At 47.1% G+C, this 24,091-nt stretch overlaps 1 protein-coding gene across 1 annotated transcript in view; it reads right to left on the bottom strand.

The window, feature by feature from the left end:
• The window catches only part of MARCHF10 (membrane associated ring-CH-type finger 10), a 225,104-nt gene that overhangs the window by 113,962 nt on the left and 87,051 nt on the right, over nt 1-24,091 (bottom strand). The window contains exon 4 of the mRNA XM_063960018.1: nt 13,795-13,951. Coding sequence (XP_063816088.1) covers nt 13,795-13,951 — 157 coding nt within the window. The remainder of the gene's footprint in view (nt 1-13,794; nt 13,952-24,091) is intronic.

The following is a 24,091-nucleotide window of genomic DNA, read 5'->3' as shown; positions in this document are numbered from 1 at the left end:
TTACGCCTGTCCTATAGTACTTAATTCCCCTTCCTTGTGTGTTCATGGGCGCAGCCATGTTAGACTCCAGTCACATGTCATTATTCCTCCTATCCACGATGCTGGAGCCTTGTCATAATTGTCAGACCAATCCCTGCTATGCAGCAGGTATAAATATCCTGTCCCAGCTCCCAAAAGATTGTCAGTGCTTTGCTTTCATTGTCATCTGTGATTCCAGCCTACAAGCTTCACTATAGACTTTCTCCTGCAATTCCATTCTGCAGAGCAGCCTGACTTCCCTGGTGATTACACTCTGCAGTGTAACCCGACTCTCCAGTGTTAACCCTCTACAATCTACATTGGATTCCTGTGTTTGAACTTTTGCTTTTCTGTAATCATCCTTCATTCCTCAGTTCCAGCGCACTCCAGCTTCTTTTCTCATCTTCCAACGAACCCCAGCTACTTTACTCATCTTCCAGCGAACCCCAGCTTCATGTATTGTTTACAGAACTTTCCTCCATATTCCAGGTTACTGGTCTTTACCAATTGTGCACCTAATTATCGCGTGTGACTTTCTATTATTCTTTTGCACGTTATTTGACTTTTTATTTAATAAAAGCACTTAAGGCATTTCCAGTTGTCGTGGTCACGCCCTCGGGCATTCATTGCTACTGTCATTACGCATGTCCAGGAGTCGCATAGCTCCTCCTAAGTTCAAATACCCGTCAGCCCCTACAACTGAGGCTCCCAGTCACGGTCTCCAGCCCTCAGTTGTGACAGACTGCTAATATAACGTTTACCAGTCCTTCCACCCAGAGGAAAACTATTTCAGATTCTGCCATTGCCGCTTTGCTCCTTGTTTTGCCCTAGCGGCTTACTTACGCCACTGCTGCCAAGTCGTCCGACAGAATTAACACGGGCAGATCACGAAGAATCTGTTCGTTGAAAACAGCTCTTACTTCAAGAAAGCTTATTGTAGACAAGCTTCGCAGCTTGACCTTTTCCTCTGGAAATACTTCCCATGCAAGGACTGCTCCCCAGCCTCGGAGATCTCATACATGGACACCAGGATCTAATCCTGGATCGCGAACCTTCATCCCTCTAGGAGGTGAGAACTGAGCAGACACCACAGGAGCGATATCCTGGCCATTAGAATTATATTCCAGTGCATGTGCCGGTGAGACCCGGACCACATACCCAACAGGTCCCGTGAAAACCACTCTGGCATTTGCCCTGCTCACCGAAAAGCCCTCTTAGGCCGCACCCAACTTCATCAACGGAACATACAGAAGTATTTGCACTGCAAATCTGATCCGACTCAGGATCCTCAGACCTCTTTCCACAGGAAAACACAGAACCTCAACCGTTCAGTACCTACCCTGATACCACCTCCGACATCTGCGTCGTTGGGAACAACAGTCCTTCCCTGTGTTGAAGAACAGACAGAGAAAGTAACAATGATTTGCTCCACTTGTTTCTTGACCTCACCTCAATCAGGCGAACATCTCATTACAGAATAACAATGGCTCTTACTATTGAAAGAAAACCATCATACTACCATCACTCCAGTGAAATAGCAAAGACCATCCTGGCTATCCCTCCAGGTAATCTGAATGCGTAGAACAACGCATGTAAACCTTTTTTTTTCTTTTCTTTAGTTTATAACCGGGACAGGAGGACAAGGCCCTGAATCTGACGCACCTCTGGAGTGGCTTTGCGTATTACCTCCCCTTCCAGAGGGGAAACGGTAAGATCTATTAGAAAATCAGTGAGGGGAAACATCTGTAACTCTAGACAGTCCTCCTCCGGATTCTATAACTAACTCACGGGTCCTGGTTTATTCCCGGACTAACTGAAAGGTAGTAGACGAGTCCCCACCGGAGTGGGGTCCAGGCAGGTAGATTCAGCACCCTGTGGTGGATGTGTGAGAAACAGAAAACGACCTCCGCTTCTGCGAACCTAACAAGGCTGCAGAACACTTACCTTTTCACCTTCCATCTGCACAGAAAAGGAAAAGAAAAGAACGGTATCGAACTAGTTAAAGCGACTGCATCCCACAAAGGAATGCGTCACCAACCGTTGTGAGGGAATCTAACTCACTAAGTTAGATTTACCAGCAGTATCCGCCGAAAGTGACTGAACTAAGGCATCCCCAAACAGCGGCACACCGACCCAGAGAAAAAACTCCAGTATCTCTCGGAGTCAGCCTCAGCATTTCCCCGGCCACCTCCTGTATACGCACTGCAGCCTGCCGCGATGTATGTATAAGGAAAATCCCCTATCTCTGCAGGATGAATCTATCGGATATCCCTCCGAATATAAACACTCCCTCATGTGCTCGTAATGCAAATAAGTCCAAATATAGAAATAAAATATCACTTAGCTTTCTGTATCCGATCCTTTTGACAGGACCCCGTGTCGACCAGGAGTTGACTTCCACAGTATACTCTCCGCCGCGGGAAAAGAATAAACATTCGGACTCCTTGAGAGGACGGGAGACCCACTCGTCACGGCCGACCTAGAGCTTTATCAACAGAGCGACCAGCACATGAGAAAGAATACTATTACTTCAGCATTCATTATAAATCATAAGATGAATATACATATTGTAATACACATATACACACATATCCCACCTATATATACATATAACATACATATAAGCGGATTGTCCGGAACCTTCGGGACCCAAGTGACATTAATGTGTTCTGAATGTGTATGACCATGTACTGAATCCGCAGTTGTGGCTCTACCAGGAAACATTATAGTCGACAGAAAACCTAGTAATCGTCGACCGCAGGGAGTAGCAACCAGGCAAAATAACATACTTGTGACTCCGAGGGATCCGAGGGAATTATACATATATAATTTTAATAACCATGTCTGTGCTCGAGCTACAGAGTCACGGAACCGAACCATATAAATACATATAAATATATATACAGGTATAAGTTAGTTACAGCATGTCAATTTACACCTGGTAATAACAGTTGGTGCCGACATGGTCACCCACATACTACTGTGTCTCTCAAACCGTGTTTACTATGAACAAGTATAACACAACCGATCTGTTGACTCAGTATCTACTGTATCAAGTACCAAACTGGTGTCGGCGATGTCAACAATGAACCCCAAAGGCGTTAGTAACAGAACATTCACACATGTCGATACAAGTGTATTTCTGACAGGGAGCACACAGAGAGTATACACAACCAAGAGTACATGCCCATTTTCAACTTAAATAGTGTTATACATTCCTATATAACACTAACATATATGTGCCCCCCCTTGTCTGTGCTATACACACGTTTTGGCGGGGACATTACTTAAAATGGTGCTGTCTCTTTCTGTGAGGGCTAAGCCCCGCCCCTTATCGGCGCACGGTAGCCCACTATATATAACCCGTTATATGCAGGCAGGGGACCATATACAGTGGCTACCCACTGTATATGTATACTGGGAGTGTAAAAATAAAGTAAACAGACTGCCAAGGGCGCCCCCCCCCACCTGCGCCGTGCACCCGATACCAGCCGTTGGTGTGTGGAAGCAAATGGCGCGCAGCGGGACCGCTGCGATATGCTGGCGAGGGTAGCGGACATGGTGCCCGGGCACCGAATAACAAACTGAAGCCAGCCTTGTCTTGTTTCAAGAGCCTCAGTAACTTGCTGCCCAGGGCGCTCCCCCCACAGCGCCCTGCACCCTGTGAGTGCCGTTGGTGTGTGGGAGCATGGAGCGCAGCATGACCGCCGCATGTTACCTCCGTTACTGAAGTCTTCTGCCGTCACTGAAGTCTTCTGTTCTTCTAATACTCACCCGGCTTCTGTCTTCTGTGAGGGGGTTGACGGAGCGGCCCTGGGAACAAGCAGCTAGGCGCACCAAGTGATTGAACCCTCTGGAGCTAATGGTGTCCAGTAGCCGAGAAGCAGAGCCCTTGAACTAAGAAGAAGTAGCTCCTGCTTCTCTCCCCTCACTCCCACGCTGCAGGGAGCCTGTAGCCAGCAGGTCTGCCTGAAAATAAAAAACCTAACATAAAGTCTTTTAGAGAAACTCAGGAGAGCTCCCCTAGTGTGTGTCCCTTAACTCCTGGGCACAAAGTCTAACTGAGGTCTGGAGGAGGGGCATAGAGGGAGGAGCCAGTTCACACCCAGTTTAAGTCTTTATAGTGTGCCCAAGCTCCTGCGGATCCGTCTATACCCCATGGTCCTTTTGGAGTCCCCAGCATCCTCTAGGACGTAAGAGAAAGCATAGGAGCTGAGAAGTGGTCTGTGGTCACCACCTGCAGAACAACTCCTTTATTGGGGGTGTCTTCCTAATTGTCCACCTGTTGTCTATTCCATTTGCACAACAGCATGTGAAATTGATTGTCCATTAGTGTTCCTTCCTAATTGGACAGTTTGATTTCACAGAAGTGTGATTGACTTGGAGTTACATTGTGTTGTTTAAGTGTTCCCTTTATTTTTTTTGAGCAGTGTATAAGCCCTCTTCTCAATACATTTCATTAGCAGCTCTCCCGTACTCAGCGACCATCTTTACCCGCTTTTTCTCCTGCTGGTAAAGGCTCATCTCCATCTATGGCCACCAGCCATAGATGGAGGCCATAGAGGGAGTAGTACGATGATCACTCCCTCACTACTTACATCTTAGCTGTATTTTGTTTTGAGAATTGTGTTGCTCTTTGTTACCTGTACTCTATTTGTTATTTATTTACTGTAATGCTAAGTTTTGTCTCCCTGTACTGTCCTTTGTACAGCGCTGCGAAACACTTGTGGCGCCTTATAAATAAAATGTAATAATAATAATAATAATGGTTTCCAGTGCATATACTAGTAATTTTATAATTTGATGAAGTTTGACAAGGACGTACTACAGCTTATATGCACTTTTTTTGATCAATTAAGAAACCAGTGGCAGAATAGCTGGATCATCAAGGAAGTGAGTGGAAGACAGTCCTGGGCAAAATTCTAAAGAACTTAGTTGACCAGACATCACAGTAAGGTTCCCCCTAGGGGAGGAATACACACCAAAGGAACCTACTCTGCACTCTGAGGCTTCATAAGGCATGAAATGTCCACCCAGAAGAGCAGAGCAGGAACCTCATGAGGGTTGACCAGCATCAACAGTTCCAACACCAAGCACCAAAGTTTTATCTGGGCCAGTCTAACCCTCGTGTTCATGATGATCCAGCTCTTCTGAGGGTTCACATCATATTATATAAAATATAAATATGAAAAAGAGAAGCAAATGTGTGTAAACAGGACCATAAACTTACATTATGTTTTGACAGTGCTAAATTGAGTTTTAATGGTTTACACAATGTGCACTGTACAGTACACCTGATTGTAACACTTTACGCAGATTAATCAGAAGTGGCTCAATATTCCATATTGGGGGTCATTCCGAGTTGTTCGCTCGTTGCCGATTTTCGTTATACTGCGATTAGTCGCTAACTGCACATGCGCATGGTACGCAGAGCACATGCGCTTAGTTATTTTACTATAAACTTAGCTGTTTTGCTGTAGCGTCTGCGGCGCTTTTCAGTCGCACTGGTGTTCGGTAAATGATTGACAGGAAAGGGGCGTTTCTGGGTGGCAACTTAGCGTTTTCCCGGCGTTGGCTAAAAAACGCAGGCGTGTCAGGGAAAAACGCGGGAGTGTCTGGAGAAACGGGGGAGTGGCTGGCCGAACGCAGGGCGTGTTTGTGACGTCAAACCAGGAACAAAATGGGCTGAGCTGATCGCAGTGTAGGAGTAAGTCTCGAGCTACTCAGAAACTGCTAAGAATTTTCTATTCGCAATACTGCTAATCTTTCATTTGCAATTCTGCTATACACTCCCAGAGGGCGGCGGCCTAGAGTGTGCAATGCTGCTAAAATCAGCTAGCGAGCGAGCAACTCAGAATGACCCCCATTGTCTCTGACAAAATAAATTTTTAAAGAGAAAATAGGATTTTAAATACCTACCGGTAAATCCTTTTCTCGTAGTCCGTAGGGGATACTGGGAATCCATTTAGTACCATGGGGTATAGACGGGCCACTAGGACCCATGGGCACTTTAAGAAATTGATAGTGTACACTGGCTCCTCCCTCTATGCCCCTCCTACCAGACTCAGTCTAGGAAGCTGTGCCCGAGGAGACGAACATACTTTGAGAGAAGGATATAAAAAAAGTTAAGTGGTGAGATTACAAACCAGCACACACAGAACAAGAGGAAAGCTATGCTAACCAAACTTGAAAACAGGAACAGCAACAGCTGAACCAAACAACATTACTGAACCAAGTAATAGTGTAGTAAGAACGAAGCACCGGGCGGGCACCCAGTATCCCCTATGGACTACGAGAAAAGGATTTACCGGTAGGTCATTAAAATCCTATTTTCTCTTACGTCCTAGAGGATACTGGGAACCCATTTAGTACCATGGGGAATTACCAAAGCTCCCAAACCGGATGGGAGAGTGCTGAGGTTCCTGCAGAACTGATTGACCATACTGAGGGTACTCAGAGGCCAAGTATCGAACTTATAAAACTTAGCAAACGTGTTCGAACCTGACCAAGTAGCTGCTCGGCAGAGCTGTAAAGCGGAGTCATCCCACAGGCAGCCGCCCAAGAAGAACCCACTGACCTAGTAGAGTGGGCCTGTACAGATTTTGGAACCGGCAAGCCTGCCGTGGAATTAGCATGCTGGATAGTGAGCCTGTTCCAGCGTGCAAAAGACTGCTTTGAAGCAGGACACCCAATTTTATTGGGATCATAGTGAACGAACAGCGAGTCCGATTTCCTGTGACGAGCTGTTCTCTTTACATACACCTTCAAGCCCTCACAAAATACAAAAACTTTGAAGTAGCAGAGTTGTCCGTAACAACCGGAACCACAATAGGTTGGTTGATGTGAAACGCAGACACCACCTTAAGAAGAAATTGCTGACGAGTTCGGAGTTCAGCTCTGTCCTCATGGAAAATGAAGTAGGGGCTCTCGTGAGACAATGCCCCTAGCTCTGACACATATCTTGCTGAAGCCAAGGCCAACAGTGTGGCGGTCTTCCACATAAGGTACTTTACGTCAACCTCCTGTAATGGTTCAAACCAGTCCAATTGGAGGAACTGCAGCACCAAATTGAGATCCCAAGGTGCCGTGGGAGGAACAAAGGGAGGTTGGATGTGCAGAACACCTTTCAAGAAAGTGTGGACCTCAGGAAGAGAAGCCAGTTGTTTCCGAAAGAAAATAGACAAGGCCGAAATCTGGACTTTAATGGAGCCTAGAAGTAGGCCCACATCCACTCCCGAATGCAGAAAAAGCAGGAAACATCCCAGATGAAATTCCACCGCAGAATATTGTCTGCTTTAACACCAAGAGACATACTTCTTCCATATACGGTGGTAATGTTTAGACGTTACCCCTTTCCTGGCTTGGATCATAGTTGGGATGACCTTTTCAGGAATACCTCTCCTGGCTAGAATCAGCCATTCAACTTCCATGCCGTTAATCGTAGCTGCGGTAAGTCTTGATAGATGAATGGGCCCTGTTGCAGGAGATCCCCGCAAAGAGGTAGAGGCCACGGATCTTCTATCAGCAGCTCGAGAAAACCCGCATATCAGGAGCAATGAGGATTGCTTGAACCTTTTCCCTTTTTATTCTTTTTAGAATTCTTGGGATCAGAGGAAGTGGAGGAAACATGTATACCAGCTTGTCAGAGCATCTACTGCCCCTGCTTGTGGGTCTCTCGACCTGGAACAATACCATTTGAGCTTCTTGTTGAGTCGAGAGGCCATCATGTCGACCTTTGGCTATCCCCACCGACGTGTCAACCACTGGCCTTACTTCCCCAGGTGCAGGTCATGTCCACTGAGGAAGTCTACTCACGGAATGAAGACTGCCGACAACGCCACGGCGTGTTTTTCCACCCACAGGAGAATTCTTGATAGCTCTAACATTGCTGCTCTGCTTTTCGTTCCGCCCTATCAGTTTATGTACGTTACCGCCATCACATTGTCCGACTGGACTTCAATGACCTGATTCCGAAGTAGAGATGAGGCCTGCAGAAGGGCATTGTAGATAGCCCTGAGATCTAGGATGTTTACTGGAAAGGCCAACTTCCTGACCTGACCATCTTCCTTGAAACTGCACCCCCTGGGTGACTGCTCCCCAACCTCTGAGGCTTACGTACGTGGTTAGCAGAATCCAATTCTGAATCCCGAACCTCCGACTCTCAATGAGGTGAGAAGTCTGTAGCCACCACAGTAGTGAGATCCTGGCTCCTGGTGACAGACGGATCCTCTGGTGCATGTGAAGATGCGTTCCGGACCATTTGTCCAATAGATCTAGCTGGAAGGGCCTCGCATGAAACCTTCCGTACTGAAGCGCCTCGTAAGAGGCAACCATTTTCCCCGAAAGGCTAATGCACAGATGCACCGGGATCCGGGTTGGCTTCAGGACAGCCCGAACCATCGACTGGATTACCATGGCCTTTCCCAAGGGAAGGAACACTCTCTGAGACTCTGTGTCCAGTATCATTCCCAGGAAAGGAAGCCTCTGTGTCGGTTCCAGGTGAGATTTTGGTAGGTTCAGAATCCACCCGTGATTCAGGAGTAGTCTGGTTGAGAGGCCAGTGCTGTCCAACAACCGCTCCCTGGATGGTGCCTTTATCAGAAGATTAACCAGGTACGGAATTATGTTCACTCCCTGTTTGCGGAGTAGAAGCATCATCTCTGCCATCACTTTGGTGAACACTCTCGGTGCCGTGGGGAGACCAAATGGCAGGGACTGGAACTGGTAGTGACAGTCCTGCAGTGCAAACCGTAGATAAGCCTGATGAGATCGGAATGTGAAGGTACGCATCCTTGATATCCAGAAACACTAGGAATTCCCCCTCCTCCAGACCTGAGATCACCATTCTCAGAGACTCCATCTTGAATTTGAACACTCGTAAGTACGGGTTCAACGACTTGAGGTTCAGAATCGGCCTCACTGAACCGTCTGGTTTCTGGACTACAAACAAGTTGGAATAGTACCCCTTGTTTTGCAGATGAGGAAGAACTGAGACAATGATGTGGGTCCGTACCAGTTTTTGAATGGCATCCTGTAAAGTTATACTTGCCTCTTGTCTCACTGAGAAAGCCGGAAAGCGAAACAGCTGTCTGAGGCTCAGTGCAGTGCAGCCGGAGCCGTACACCCTGACATCCACGCGTACTCTCAGGTACTTTTCCTTTCGAGTGACAGCCGGCAGGACCGCATGGTGGGTAACGGGTCCTGCAATACCTTGCGGCATCAGGACCGTTACTACCATTAGGGTCCCAGCACTGTCACCTAACTACTTTCTTCCAGGCACTATAGGCGTAAGGAAGGTACCGCTCACCTGGCATCAATGTATACACATATGCAAGGAAGCAGCATACATTCAAAAGGGGATTGGTGCTCTTTATTTTCATCTTATTGATACTATGTTTCTTAAATCTTTTTTCGATGCTCTCTCATTGTCATAAGGAGAACTCAGAGGACCCCCTGTGCTGTTACATCAGGGTGCCCGAGGGTGATCTTTTCAAAAGCAGAAGCATTCTCTCTGTTTCCAACCCTTAGGTGCAGATGGGACACGCGTATTTACTGTATTAATGCATGTCACACAGTAAACAGAAGCCACCCCACTGCATCAATGATAGAAGTGCCTTTTCTTCCCCTTTTTCTGCAATTTGTACCAGCTCATTCATATGCTCCTTACCTCTTTAAGCCATCTTTTTACATACACGTATTAGAGGATATGTTAGATGTATACCCTGTTATACTGATTTCTGAATATCAATATGATGGTTACATATGAGGAGCAAGATTGATACATTTATTGCTACAGTGTGTTCTTGAGGCATACTAGATATTTCTGCCCAGACAACAAATTCAATCAGCAATAACCTGCCAATACCTGAGACGCGGATCAGGGTGTTATATATAGTGGACATTTTTTACCAAGAAATTACCAATTCTACTAAAAATAGGCTTACCGGTACACTGCACTGAGAAAATCAATAGTATTTGCACTAAGACAATTACAGGATCAGTTTTTACTCATATTATAGAGATTTATATCCTAGATCAGAGGTTCTCAAACTCGGTCCTCGGGGGCCCACACAGTGCATGTTTTGCAGGTCTCCTCACAGAATCGCAAGTGAAATAATTAGCTCCACCTGTGGACCTTTTAAAATGTGTCAGTGAGTAATTAATACACCTGTGCACCTGCTGGGTTACCTGCAAAACATGCACTGTGTGGGCTCCCGAGGACCGAGTTTGAGAACCTCTGTCCTAGATCTTGAATAATTATTAGATTATTTCGCTACTACCTCTCTAAGGGAACATATGATATGCAATCGATGTGGAGATTGTATGTGCTATGAAGTTTGGACACATACTAATCAACACTGTTATTGTTACTTATATTCTACGCCAGTAGCATCCATTACAACAGGCTGAAATTTATGGTAAATCTATCTATAGGGCTACCGCTTCTTGTTTCAGCCGACTATATCATCCTACAACTTGTCTCCTCTTGTTAGGGGACTGTCAATGCTTATTATTGCAGGAACTATTGTCAGGATCAATAACATTGACCCTGACCAGGTCACGTGCATCTCCCCACGGTGTGTTCATACCACGCGTATATTTAGGCGTTTTTTGTTTTTGTTTTTGTTTTTTTGTGAATTCTGGTATTTATGTGTACTTGTTCATGTCCTAGTCTTGGTTTGTGGCAACATTTTTTTAATGATAATCAATAAAAGTTATATTTTATGTAATATCTTTCAATGAGTGCCCCCCAAAAAACGAGAGTCTCTTTTTCTTCTTTTTTGGTACACTCTTGTGAAACTGGTAAGCCTGATTTAAAGAATCTGTGAGGTGGGAGCTCCTGGAACTCCAGTCTGTAGCCCTGGAAAATAAGATCTATGACCCAGGGATCCTGGCACAATGTTGTCCAGATGTGACTGAAGAATTTTAGCCGGGCTTCCACCTGTCAGTCTTCCAGGCATCTCGGTTCACCGTCATGCTGAAGGTTTTGAGCCCTGTTTCTGTGAACCGGCAGTTGCTGGTTTGCGTGGTTTACCTCTAGTGCCTTTGGTGGCAGTAGGAGAACCTCTGTGTCCCTAAACCTGGCAGTCTGAAAGGACTGTAAATTGGGTCCTGAGTAGGGCTCCCTAGCTGGAGGAGCTGCAGAAGGAAGGTATGTGGACTTACCTGGAGTAGCTTTGGAGATCTGTCTAGTTCATCTCCAAATAAGGCCTCGCCTGTCTAAGGTAGGCCTTCCACGCCTTTCCTGGAGTCCGCATTCGCAGGCCATAGACCTCTGCATGCAGACGCTGCCATAGCTGTAGTGCGTGCATTAAGCAAGCCTATTTCTTTTATGGATTCCACCATAAAGTTTGCAGAGTCCTGTATATGTTGCAGCAGCAAAACAATCTCCCCTTGAGGTATGGTATCTAACCCCTCAATTAGGTTACCCGACCATTTAGCAATGGCACACGTAATCCACTCGCATGCTATAGTGGGTCTCTGGGCCACCCCCACAGCTGTATATAAAGATTTAAGTGTAGTCTCAATTTTGCGGTCAGCCGTGTCTTTCAGGGAGGCTGCACCTGGGACAGGCAATACAATTTTCTGTGAGAGCCTGAATACAGATGCATCCGCTATTGGTGGATTTTTCCATTTTTTCCTATCCTCAGGAGGAAAGGGAAAGGATGATAACAACCGTTTAGGGATTTGAAAAAAATTTCATATCAGGATTAACCCATGGTTCTTTAAACAGGGTATTTCATTCCTTTGACACAGGAAAAGTGGCTGAGGATTTCTTTTTTATATTAAAATAAGATTCCTCACTCTCCTCTGTCACCTTATCAGGGATATTCAGAACTTCTCTGATAGTTTCTATAAGAGCCTCTATTCCCTGCGACAGAGTAGCCTCCCCCACCTCTGAGTTCACTTCACCTTCCTCCATGTCTGACCCTTCAACATCCGAGTCAGACTACAGTATATGGGCCAAAGTGCGTTTTTGCGGACAAATGACAGGGGACTGAGACGCTGGTTTGGGCACTGAGTCTCTTTTCATAAACTCAGTCATAGATTGTCTTAAGTATTGAGTCTCTTTCTCATTCCGATATAACTTAGTAGAGATTGTGGAAATCATTCCCTTAATGGAGTCCAGCCATGCTGGTATTGCCCCACTAGCCTGGGAAGGGACACTACACTGAGTACACACTAGTGAATCCCCTGGGGAAGAGGAACACTGTGCCTTACATGAAACACACTCTTTGCCTGACATACTGTAACAGTGACAGCACACACACACAGGAACAGGTTAAATGCACAATTAACCTACAAAGAGCCCTTCCAGGGAGACACAGAGGAAGTAAGGAACCAGCACATGGTGCCCTTAACGCTAAAGCCAAGCTTAGCCGGGTCGCAGACTAAGGGGGTAATTCAGAGTTGATCGCAGCAGCAAATTTGGTAGCAGTTGGGCAAAACCATGTGCACTGCAGGTGGGGCAGATATAACATTTGCAAAAAGAATTAGATTTGGGTGAGTTATTTTTTTTCTGTGCAGGGCAAATACTGGCTGCTTTAATTTTACACTGCAACTTAGATTTCAGTTTGAACACACCCCACCCAAATCTAACTCTCTCGGCACATGTTAAACCTGCCCCCCCCCCCCCCCCAACAGTGCACATGGTTTTGCCCAACTGTTAACAAATTTGCAGCTGCGATCAACTCTGAATTACACCCTAAGTACCTAGATTAGGGACTTAGTACACTAATAATCGCTCTCCCCCTGCTATGTCCCCCTGGTACCGCTGGGGTAATCTGGAATCTCTCCGGAGGAGCTGCGCGTCCCTGTCAGTCAGCATCTGTGTCAGCTGCAGAGGGAAAATGGCGCTGGTGAGCTGCTGGATCCACTCATAGTGAATCCCTGCCACATCAGTGGTGCGCGGTCTTCCCGCTCTTTTTTATACTGGCTGTATGTGTCTCGTGCATAAAATGGAGACAGACTCCTTTTATGGCTATGTTGTCAGTCTGGGTACTGTGTCCGCACCTGTGTCTGTACACAGCGGAAGACGCAATCCACCCCGTTTAGAAGCCACGCGTCTCCGTACCCTCATGCCACCATAATGGCCGGCAACCCGCTAACTGGGACGCCGGCTTAGTACTCACCACTCTTCATTCTTCTGGCTCTGTTAGGGGTGGCGGCGTGCTGCGGGAATGTACGCTCGCCGTGGTGGGGCTTGTGAATAGTTCGCTCAGGAGCTCAGTGTCCTGTCAGCGAGGAACGGAACCATTAACCCTGAGAGAGGTTGCGTCGTGTCCCCCCCCCCCCCTCCAAGTCCCACGAAGTAGGCAGGCTGGTGCCAACCAGTCCTTCCTCAAAATAACAAACAGAAAAATAAATGCAGAAAACTCTCCAGGAGCTTCCAGAGACGTGACCGGCTCCTCCGGGCACATTTTCTAAACTGAGTCTGGTAGGAGGGGCATAGACGCAGGAGCCAGACCACACTATCAATTTCTTAAAGTGCAGAAGGCTCCTAGTGGAACCGTCTATAACCCATCTTACTAAATGGATTCACAGTATTCCCTAGGATGTAAGAGACATCTAATTTACAACTATATATTCCTAATTGAAATATATGTGCCTTCAAAATGGACTATAAAATAAAAACACCAGAATATGCAAATACTAGAAAAATCAGGTATGCTCACTAATGATGTCTTTAACATTATGCTAAGATGAACATCTCAAAGCCATTGTCTGAGCACAGATACTACAATGTAATTTTCATTACACCAGAGCTCATAATACCTGTTATTGATGTCTGTGGTTGATGCATTATACGAGTACAGGATGCAGTCTTCTTCCTTATAGGCTTTTTGTCCTTTATAGCAGGTAGCTTGGACACAGTGCTGCTGTAATGCCATTCCTTGTTTTGTCCACTCTCATGTCCTGTTTCCACTGGAATCTGTGAGAATATGACAATGCCTGATTATATATATAGAGATGTGCACCGGAAATTTTTCGGGTTTTGTGTTTTGGTTTTGGATTCGGTTCCACGGCCGTGTTTTGGATTCGGACGCGTTTTGGCAAAACCTCCCTGAAAAATTTTTGTCGGATTCGGGCGTGTTTTGGATTTGGGTGTTTTTTTACACAAAACCCTCAAAAACAGCTTAAATCATAGAATTTGGGGGTAATTTTGATCCCATAGTATTATTAACCTCAATAACCACAATTTCCAGTCATTTCCAGTCTATTCTGAACACCTCACAATATTATTTTTAGTCCTAAAATTTGCACCGAGGTCGCTGGATGACTAAGCTAAACGACCCAAGTGGCCGGCACAAACACCTGGCCCATCTAGGAGTGGCACTGCAGTGTCAGACAGGATGGCACTTAAAAAAATTAGTCCCAAACATCACATGATGCAAAGATAAATAAAAAAAAAAAGAGGTGCAAGATGGAATTGTCCTTGGGTCCTCCCACCCACCCTTATGTTGTATAAACAGGACATGCACACTTTAACAAACCCATCATTTCGGCGACAGGGTCTGCCAGACGACTGTGGCTGAAATGACTGGTTGGTTTGGGCCCCCACCAAAAAAGAAGCAATCAATCTCTCCTTGCACAACCTGGCTCTACAGATGCAAGATGTCCACCTCCTCCTCATTCTCCGATTCATCACCCTTTTCACTGTGTACATCCCCCTCCTCACAGAGTATTAATACGTCCCCACTGGAATCCACCATCTCAGGTCCCTGTGTACTTTCTGGAGGCAATTGCTGGTGAATGTCTCCACGGAGGAATTGACTATAATTCATTTTGATGAACATCATCTTCTCCACATTTTGTGGAAGTAACCTCGTACGCCGATCGCTGACAAGGTGACCGGCTGCACTAAACACTCTTTTGGAGTACACACTGGAGGGGGGGGTAACTTAGGTAAAATAAAGCCAGTTTGTGCAAGGGCCTCCAAATTGCCTCTTTTTCCTGCCAGTATATGTACGGACTGTCTGACGTGCCTACTTGGATGCGGTCACTCATATAATCCTCCACCATTCTTTCAGTGGTGACAGAATCATATGCAGTGACAGCAGACGACATGTCAGTAATTGTTGGCAGGTCCTTCAGTCCGGACCAGATGTCAGTGCTTGCTCCTGACTGCCCTGCATCACCGCCAGCGGGTGGTTTTGGAAATCTGATCCTTTTCCTGGCAGCTCCAGTGGCGGGAGAAAATGAAGGAGGAGCTGTTGGCGGGTCACGTTCCGCTTGACTTGACAAGTGTCTCACCAGCAGGTCTTTGAACATCTGCAGACTTGTGTCTGCCGGAAAGAGAGATACAACATAGGCTTTAAACCTAGGATCGAGCACGGTGGCCAAAATGTAGTGCTCTGATTTCAATAGATTGACCACCCGTGAATCCTGGTTAAGCGAATGAAGGGCTCCATCCACAAGTGTCAGCGTCCGGAGTCTTACCGGTACGCTGGGGCCGCAGGGCTGGCTTCCTTGGCGTTGTGCGGGCAGCGGCGGAGGTGGGCTGCTGCGCCGGATCCGTGGGCAGCAGTAGCGGCGGTGAGGGGGTCCGCTCGTGGCGGCGGGACGCCGCTACAGCGGGTCGCTCTTGCTGAACCGTTGCTTGGAGACCAGGGGCAGTGAGCAATGTGGCTTTGCAAAAAGGTCTGCATTACTGGGCGCCGCCATGTTGGAGACCAAGTTTTAAGCATAGTTCCTGTTTCCTGTTTCTTCCAGCCAATCCAGGGGAAGCTCTCCCTATATAAGGGGGCTGGTTTAGGACAGGGATGCCAGTGCTTCAAGTTACAACCCTGTTGTAGGTGCTTTAGCCTGTGCTCCCAGGATTCCTGCTGTATCTTGGTTCCTCCTGATCCTGCTTGGTCGGTTCTCTGTTGCTGCTGCAGCCCTGCCGTTTCTTGCCTGCTACTGCCTGTGGAAGCGCTCCTGGAAAACCCGGTCCAGTAATACTCTTTGGGCACAGTCGGCCCCGGGTCTTCTGCCTCGTCTTTCAAGCCACACTCCACAGATCTCCTTCACCAGCCACGCGTTTGTACCACTGACCACAGCCTGCAGATTATTATCTTCAAGCCTCGTTTTCCAAACCACAGTCCACAGTCCTTGTCTCCAGCCACGTTTTCAACTACCATCCACAGTTCATCATCTACAGTCTCGTCTTTCGAATCACAGTCCGCAGTTCTTCACCTCCAGCCACGTCTTTAACCATTGTGCTTCAGCCTCGGTTCTCTACCTCAGCCCTGTACATAATAAATACTTTCCATTGACTCTCAAACCTCACCTACGTTCTTCATTGCTCCGTGTCCCATGCGAAGGAACGATATCCAGCCCCCTCATCTGGTTCATTCACAGCCTGCTACCTCCTCGGGCAAATCTCAGCTGCCGGATCCTCAAACCCTGCCAGACGTGACAACAAGTCCCACATGCCTAGCGGAATCGCTCCGTTTTAGCTCCTCCTTCAATCTCTCCAGCTGCTTCTGCAAAAGCCTGATGAGGGGAATGACCTGACTCAGGCTGGCAGTGTCTGAACTGACTTCACGTGTGGCAAGTTCAAAGGGTTGCAGAACCTTGCACAACGTTGAAATCATTCTCCACTGCGCTTGAGTCAGGTGCATTCCCCCCTCCTTTGCCTATATCGTAGGCAGATGTATAGGCTTGAATGGCCTTTTGCTGCTCCTCCATCCTCTGAAGCATATAAGGCACTGCTGTGGAATCCCAACCTTTGTCCAGCTTGATCCAGATAAGGACTTCTCTGCCTACTTGGATTTCCAAGGACCAGACCTTTAAAACCACTCCTTTTCAGCATAACCAACAAGAATATGGAAACCCCTTGAATATCTACACAGACGAGCAATTGGTACCATCTTTATATGGAACTGTGTGAGAGGTACTAATAAGGGTATTACCAGCTGACTGCATAATAATCTAAGGAGGAGGAAATCTGCACCTTAATAAGTCCGGGATCACTAAAATAATGGTTGGGTCCTTATCAGCAATTTGAATTAATTATTACCTCAGAGCCAATTTTTATCTTTATTTTTATTTGTATGGTCAATATTTCTTAATATCTTTTATTCTCACGTTTTTAATGTGTGTGATAATCATGTTCATTATTAAATACTATAACTGATCCAGTGGTATTTGACTTATTGAATAATTGGTGATACAACTCCTAGCGCTGGTACTTTTTTGTATATCGGTTCTCTACCTCAGCCCTGTACATAATAAATACTTTCCATTGACTCTCAAACCTCGCCTACGTTCTTCATTGCTCCGTGTCCCATGCGAAGGAACTATATCCAGCCCCCTCATCTGGTTCATTCACAGCCTGCTACCTCCTCGGGCAAATCTCAGCTGCCGGATCCTCAAACCCTGCCAGACGTGACAGGAAGCACTGACCCAATGGATTCGACGGGTGATCAGGCCTCAGGAGGGGATTCAACTGCAGATATCTGGTCTCGCTTAAGTAAGCAGGAGGCCACACAATCTCAAATCGTGCAGTTCATGCAGAGTATGTCCGAACGTCTCGATTCTCTCTGTGTTGCCATGACGGCCCCTCAAGTATCTACAGCTGCTCCCACATTGGCACTTCCGGTCCCGCTTCCTTCTGTACCAGTACCACTTCCACGTTTGCATTTGCCACCTCCCAGTAAATTTGATGGGAATCCAAAACAATGCCGCGAGTTTCTTAACCAGTGCGAAATCCAGTTCGAACTACAGTCGGCCAACTTCCCATCAGCACGAACCAAAGTAGCCTACATAATTTCTTTACTTACCGGGCAAGCTTTGGAATGGGCTTCACCTTTGTGGGAGAGGATGGATCCCATCTTATCTAACTATCCAGAATTCATGGCCACCTTTCGAAGAATCTTCGACGAACCGGGCAGGACTTCTGCCGCCTCATTGGAGATCCTGCGCCTGCGTCAGGGCACGCGTACGGTCAGTCAGTACGTGATCCAGTTTCGCACCCTTTCCTCAGAACTGAACTGGAATGAGGAGGCTCTCATTGCAGCTTTCTGGAGCGGTCCCTCCGAAAAGATCACAGATGACCTCGCAACTCAGGACGTACCTGATAAGTTGGATAAACTAATTTCTTTATGCAATAAGTTAGATCTGAGGTACAGAGAACGCTGTATGGAGAGGTTGCGGTCAGATCGCCCTAAGCCTAGAGTTGTTCTTCCATCAATACCATCATCACCAACTGTGGAAGAACCCATGCAGATTAATCGCTCCCACCTCTCCAATGAAGAACGTCAGAGACGGCGACAAGGGAACCTCTGCCTGTATTGTGGTGCATCTGATCACTTTGTTAAAACTTGCAGTCTACGTCCGGGAAACGCCCGCTCCTAGTTTGTGCTGGAGAGGTCAAGCTAGGAGAATTCTCAGAATTACATACCAAGAAAGAGTCTGTCCAATTGGAGCTCCCTTCTTCTTCTCTTCTCATCCCTGCACTACTCGACTCCGGAGCCGCCGAAAGCTTCATTACGTCAGCTGTGGTCAAACGATCTGGAATACAAACGGTTCCTTTGGATCGTACCATTTCTGTTACCGCAGTGGATGGAAGTTATATCCCAGAGGGTATTATTGTTAGGATCTCCTGCTCTGTGCTGCCACGTCGCCATGGCAACCGGGAGGCAAGTGTTAGCGAAGTAACCAGAGCGCAGCTGATACTCCGGTCCGGGTTTTTACTGTGTAGTGGTTACAGGCTCTGTGCACGGCAGGGAATCCGGCGCTGGTTTTGTGCTCACAGTCTGTGAGGTCTGAGTGGGGCGTGGACAGCACCTGCTATATAAACCATCCTCTCAGGCTAGGCAAATGCTGCTGAATCTTTATTTGTTAGTCAGTTCCAGAGAGTTAGCTAGTACTGTGTGACTTTGTATTTACTTGTTGCTTACTGCGAATAGGCCTTGGGATTCGGTACTTCATTCTGCCAATCCGGACCTAGCAGTAAGACTGGAGTCAGTTGTTTGACCTGCTGGGGTTCTTTTGCTATTCTGTGAACCCAGCAGGTTTGCGGCTGTACTCTCAGACCTGCTTGCTTAATCCTCCCTCACTGTGCAGGGCGTCCAGGTGTCAGTTTAGTGGCAGTAAGCTGAACCTGTGCCCTGCAAGTGGGGGTTAGGATTGTGGATACTCTCCTTGTGTCTATAGTTCTATCTCTGACCAAGGAGTTTATTCCCACACCCGTTGGTAACCCTTTGGGGTTTTCTCTGTTGCTCTTAGCAACATCATTTCAGGTGCTCCACATGTTAAATCACTACACATCGCTTCATTGTCCGCTCTATTCCATCTGAGCATTCCTGACACTAGGGAGACACCCAATTCCTGAGCCTTTGGGCTTCTCCGTTCACTTTGTGTTTATTAGTTATTCCATCACCTCCTGTGTATGTTATGTTATACTGTCTGTGAGTTCGTTTGCTTCGCTTCCCTCTCTGTTCATACACCGGTATACTCCTGTTAGCACTGGTGTGCATAACAATTATATCCTTTCGTACTATTCCTCTCAAGATGAAGGTCGGAGTTCTCCATTCAGAAGAAATCTCTTTCCTTGTAATTCCTAAAGACTCTCATGAACTAATCCTAGGGTTTCCATGGTTAATCAGACACAATCCCCACATTGATTGGCAAACTATGGATGTTCTCTCTTGGGGACAAGACTGCTTTCAGAACTGTTTACCTTCAGTTAGACCTCTCTGTTCTTCCAACCCTTCCAGCCTTCCTGTGGAGTACCAATCTTTTCAAGATGTTTTCAGTAAGCATGGGGGCGGACACCTTGCCTCCGCATCGTACTTGGGATTGTCCCATTGAGCTAGTACCCGGTAAGACTCCTCCCCGAGGTCGAATTTACCCTCTCTCACTTCCCGAGACACAGGCCATGTCGGAGTATATACGGGAGAACTTGGAGAAAGGGTTCATCAGGTCTTCTACATCTCCGGCTGGAGCAGGGTTTTTCTTCGTCAAAAAGAAGGATGGGGGGTTGCGGCCCTGTATTGACTATAGAGGTCTCAATGACATAACAATTAAGAACAGATATCCGTTACCTCTGATTCCAGAACTGTTCGACCGTGTTAAAGGAGCTACTGTTTTTACTAAGTTGGACTTACGGGGGGCCTACAATCTTATACGTATTCGCCCAGGGGACAAATGGCGACGGCCATTATGAATACCTGGTAATGCCTTTTGGCCTATGTAACGCCCCAGCCGTCTTTCAAGAGTTCGTTAACGAAATCTTCAGAGATCTCCTCTATGACTGCTTGGTAGTGTATCTGGATGACATCCTCATTTTTTCTAGGGATCTGAAGACCCACCGGGAACAAGTCAAAGAAGTGTTAACTCGTTTACGAAGGAATCAGTTATTCTGTAAATTAGAGAAGTGCACCTTTGAAGTACCCACGATTCCATTCCTCAGTTACATTCTTTCAGGGCAGAGGTTACAGATGGACCCCGCTAAAGTCCAGGCGATTCAGGATTGGGCACTTCCAGCTACCCTTAAAGGAATTCAACGTTTCCTGGGGTTTGCTAACTTCTACCGAAGATTCATTCAAAATTATTCTTCTGTCATAGCTCCTATAACCGCATTAACTAGGAAGGGAGCTGATCCTGCCAAGTGGTCTCCGGAGGCTTTGGAGGCTTTTTCATCTTTAAAGGAGGCCTTCACGACTGCTCCAGTTCTTCGACAACCCGATCTCAGCCGTCCGTTCTTGGTGGAGGTTGATGCCTCTACTGTAGGAGTAGGAGCAGTATTATCCCAGCTTTTCGAGGACAAGAAGGTCCATCCTTGTGTGTTATTCTCGCGAAGATTCTCCCCCGCTGAACAGAATTACGCTATTGGGGAACAGGAATTACTGGCAATTAAGTTGGCCTTTGAGGAGTGGAGGTATTTGTTGGAGGGAGCTCAGCATCAAATTTCGGTGACCACGGATCACAAGAACCTCCTGTATCTACAGTCAGCCCGATGTCTGAACCCACGCCAAGCAAGATGGGCACTCTTCTTTACCCGTTTTAATTTTAAACTCAGTTACCGACCAGGTTCCCTCAACAAAAAGGCAGATGCATTATCTCGCTCCCTAAGTTCAGAAGAACCCTCTGACCGTTCAAAAGAGCAATTTATCCTGGAATCCACCTCTTTTTCTGCAACTAATACCTCTCCACTTCCTCCTCCAGGGAAGATCTTCGTTGCACCAAATCTTCGCAAAAAAACTTCTTACATGGGCTCACTCCTCCTCCTTTATGGGCCATGCGGGCGGTCATAAGACACTTAAATTCATTCAGCGCTCCTACTGGTGGCCTCATCTCAGGACTGACGTTCAGGAATTCGTAGCTGCCTGTCCAAAATGTGCCCAGCATAAAAGTCCCAAAGGTCCACCAGCCGGGTTACTCCATCCTTTGCCGGTACCACTAAGACCATGGACGCATATTTCTATGGACTTTATTACAGATTTACCTATGTCTGGTGGGCGGAACACCGTATGGGTCATAGTTGACCGATTCTCTAAAATGGCACACTTTGCTCCTCTGGCTAATCTTCCATCTGCATCCCAGTTGGCAAAATTGTTTATAGCAGAGATCTTTCGACTCCATGGTCTACCCCAGGAAATCGTGTCTGATAGAGGTCCTCAATTTGTGGCCAGGTTTTGGAGATCCCTATGTTCTGCTCTTGGCGTGAAATTAAACTTCTCCTCAGGATATCATCCTCAAACGGATGGTCAAACAGAGAGAGTGAACCAGGATCTGGAGACTTTTCTGCGTTTATTCATGTCCTCCTCACAGGACGACTGGCTGGACTTCCTCCCGTTCGCAGAATTTGCCCATAACAATCTTTATCACTCTGCCACAAAATCTTCTCCATTCTTCATTAATTATGGTTACCATCCAAGAGTTCCTGACTTCCAACTTCTGCCTACGCTCGAGGTTCCGGCCGCAGAGTCAACACTTCGTCAACTTACTTTACTGAAGCCTGGAAACAAGTTCACAAGACTTTGCTCAAGACATCCAAGAGATATAAGACCTATGCAGATCTGAAACGAAAAGCTGTACCAAGCCTTAAGGTAGGAGATCGGGTTTGGGTTTCCATACGTAACCTAAGATTAAAGGTTCCTACAAAAAAGTTTGCTCCCAGATTTATTGGGCCTTACCCAATCGAAAGAGTGTTGAATCCTGTGGCTTACAAAGTGAAATTACCTCTGCAGTTAAGAATTCCTAATGCATTTCATATTTCTCTCTTAAAACCACTGGTACTTAATCGGTTCAGAGCCGCTCTGCCTAAATCACCCAAGATCCAATCAGCACATGGAGATGAATTTGAGATTCACAAGATCCTTGATTCTCGCAGACGTTATGGTCGCATCCAGTACCTTGTTGATTGGAAGGGGTATGGACCAGAGGAGAGATCTTGGGTAGATGCAGAGGATGTCCATGCTCCAAGACTTCTTCGGACATTTCATGCCAAGTTTCCAACTAAACCACATAGGTGTCCGGAGTCCACCCGCAAAGGGGGGGTACTGTCAGCGTCCGGAGTCTTACCGGTACGCTGGGGCCGCGGGGCTGGCTTCCTTGGCGTTGTGCGGGCAGCGGCGGAGGTGGGCTGCTGCGCCGGATCCGTGGGCAGCAGTAGCGGCGGTGAGGGGGTCCGCTCGTGGCGGCGGGACGCCGCTACAGCGGGTCGCTCTTGCTGAACCGTTGCTTGGAGACCAGGGGCAGTGAGCAATGTGGCTTTGCAAAAAGGTCTGCATTACTGGGCGCCGCCATGTTGGAGACCAAGTTTTAAGCATAGTTCCTGTTTCCTGTTTCTTCCAGCCAATCCAGGGGAAGCTCTCCCTATAAAAGGGGGCTGGTTTAGGACAGGGATGCCAGTGCTTCAAGTTACAACCCTGTTGTAGGTGCTTTAGCCTGTGCTCCCAGGATTCCTGCTGTATCTTGGTTCCTCCTGATCCTGCTTGGTCGGTTCTCTGTTGCTGCTGCAGCCCTGCCGTTTCTTGCCTGCTACTGCCTGTGGAAGCGCTCCTGGAAAACCCGGTCCAGTAAGACTGTTTGGGCACAGTCGGCCCCGGGTCTTCTGCCTCGTCTTTCAAGCCACACTCCACAGATCTCCTTCACCAGCCACGCCTTTGTACCACTGACCACAGCCTGCAGATTATTATCTTCAAGCCTCGTTTTCCAAACCACAGTCCACAGTCCTTGTCTCCAGCCACGTTTTCAACTACCATCCACAGTTCCACAGTTCATCATCTACAGTCTCGTCTTTCGAATCACAGTCCGCAGTTCTTCACCTCCAGCCACGTCTTTAACCATTGTGCTTCAGCCTCGGTTCTCTACCTCAGCCCTGTACATAATAAATACTTTCCATTGACTCTCAAACCTCACCTACGTTCTTCATTGCTCCGTGTCCCATGTGAAGGAACTATATCCAGCCCCCTCATCTGGTTCATTCACAGCCTGCTACCTCCTCGGGCAAATCTCAGCTGCCGGATCCTCAAACCCTGCCAGACGTGACAACAAGTCCCACATGCCTAGCGGAGTCGCTCCATTTTAGCTCCTCCTTCAATCTCTCCAGCTGCTTCTGCAAAAACCTGATGAGGGGAATGACCTGACTCAGGCTGGCAGTGTCTGAACTGACTTCACGTGTGGCAAGTTCAAAGGGTTGCAGAACCTTGCACAACGTTGAAATCATTCTCCACTGCGCTTGAGTCAGGTGCATTCCCCCTCCTTTGCCTATATCGTAGGCAGATGTATAGGCTTGAATGGCCTTTTGCTGCTTCTCCATCCTCTGAAGCATATAGAGGGTTGAATTCCACCTCTTTACCACCTCTTGCTTCAGCTGATGGCGGGGCAAGTTTAGGAGTGTTTGCTGCTGCTCCAGTCTTCGGCACGCGGTGTCTGAATGCCGAAAGTGGCCCGCAATTCTTCTGGCCACTGATAGCATCTCTTACATGCCCCTGTCGTTTTTTAAATAATTCTGCACCACCAAATTCAATGTAAGTGCAAAACATGGTACGTGCTGGAATTTGCCCAATTGTAATGCACACACAATATTAGTGGCGTTGTCCGATGTCACAAATTCCCAGGAGAGCCCAATTGGGGT

The sequence above is a fragment of the Pseudophryne corroboree genome, chromosome 3 (genome assembly GCF_028390025.1).
Source record: "Pseudophryne corroboree isolate aPseCor3 chromosome 3, aPseCor3.hap2, whole genome shotgun sequence".
NCBI classification, from domain to species: Eukaryota; Metazoa; Chordata; class Amphibia; order Anura; family Myobatrachidae; genus Pseudophryne; species Pseudophryne corroboree.
Note: the sequence above shows the minus strand (reverse complement) of the source record. Positions and strands in the feature narration are given on the sequence as shown.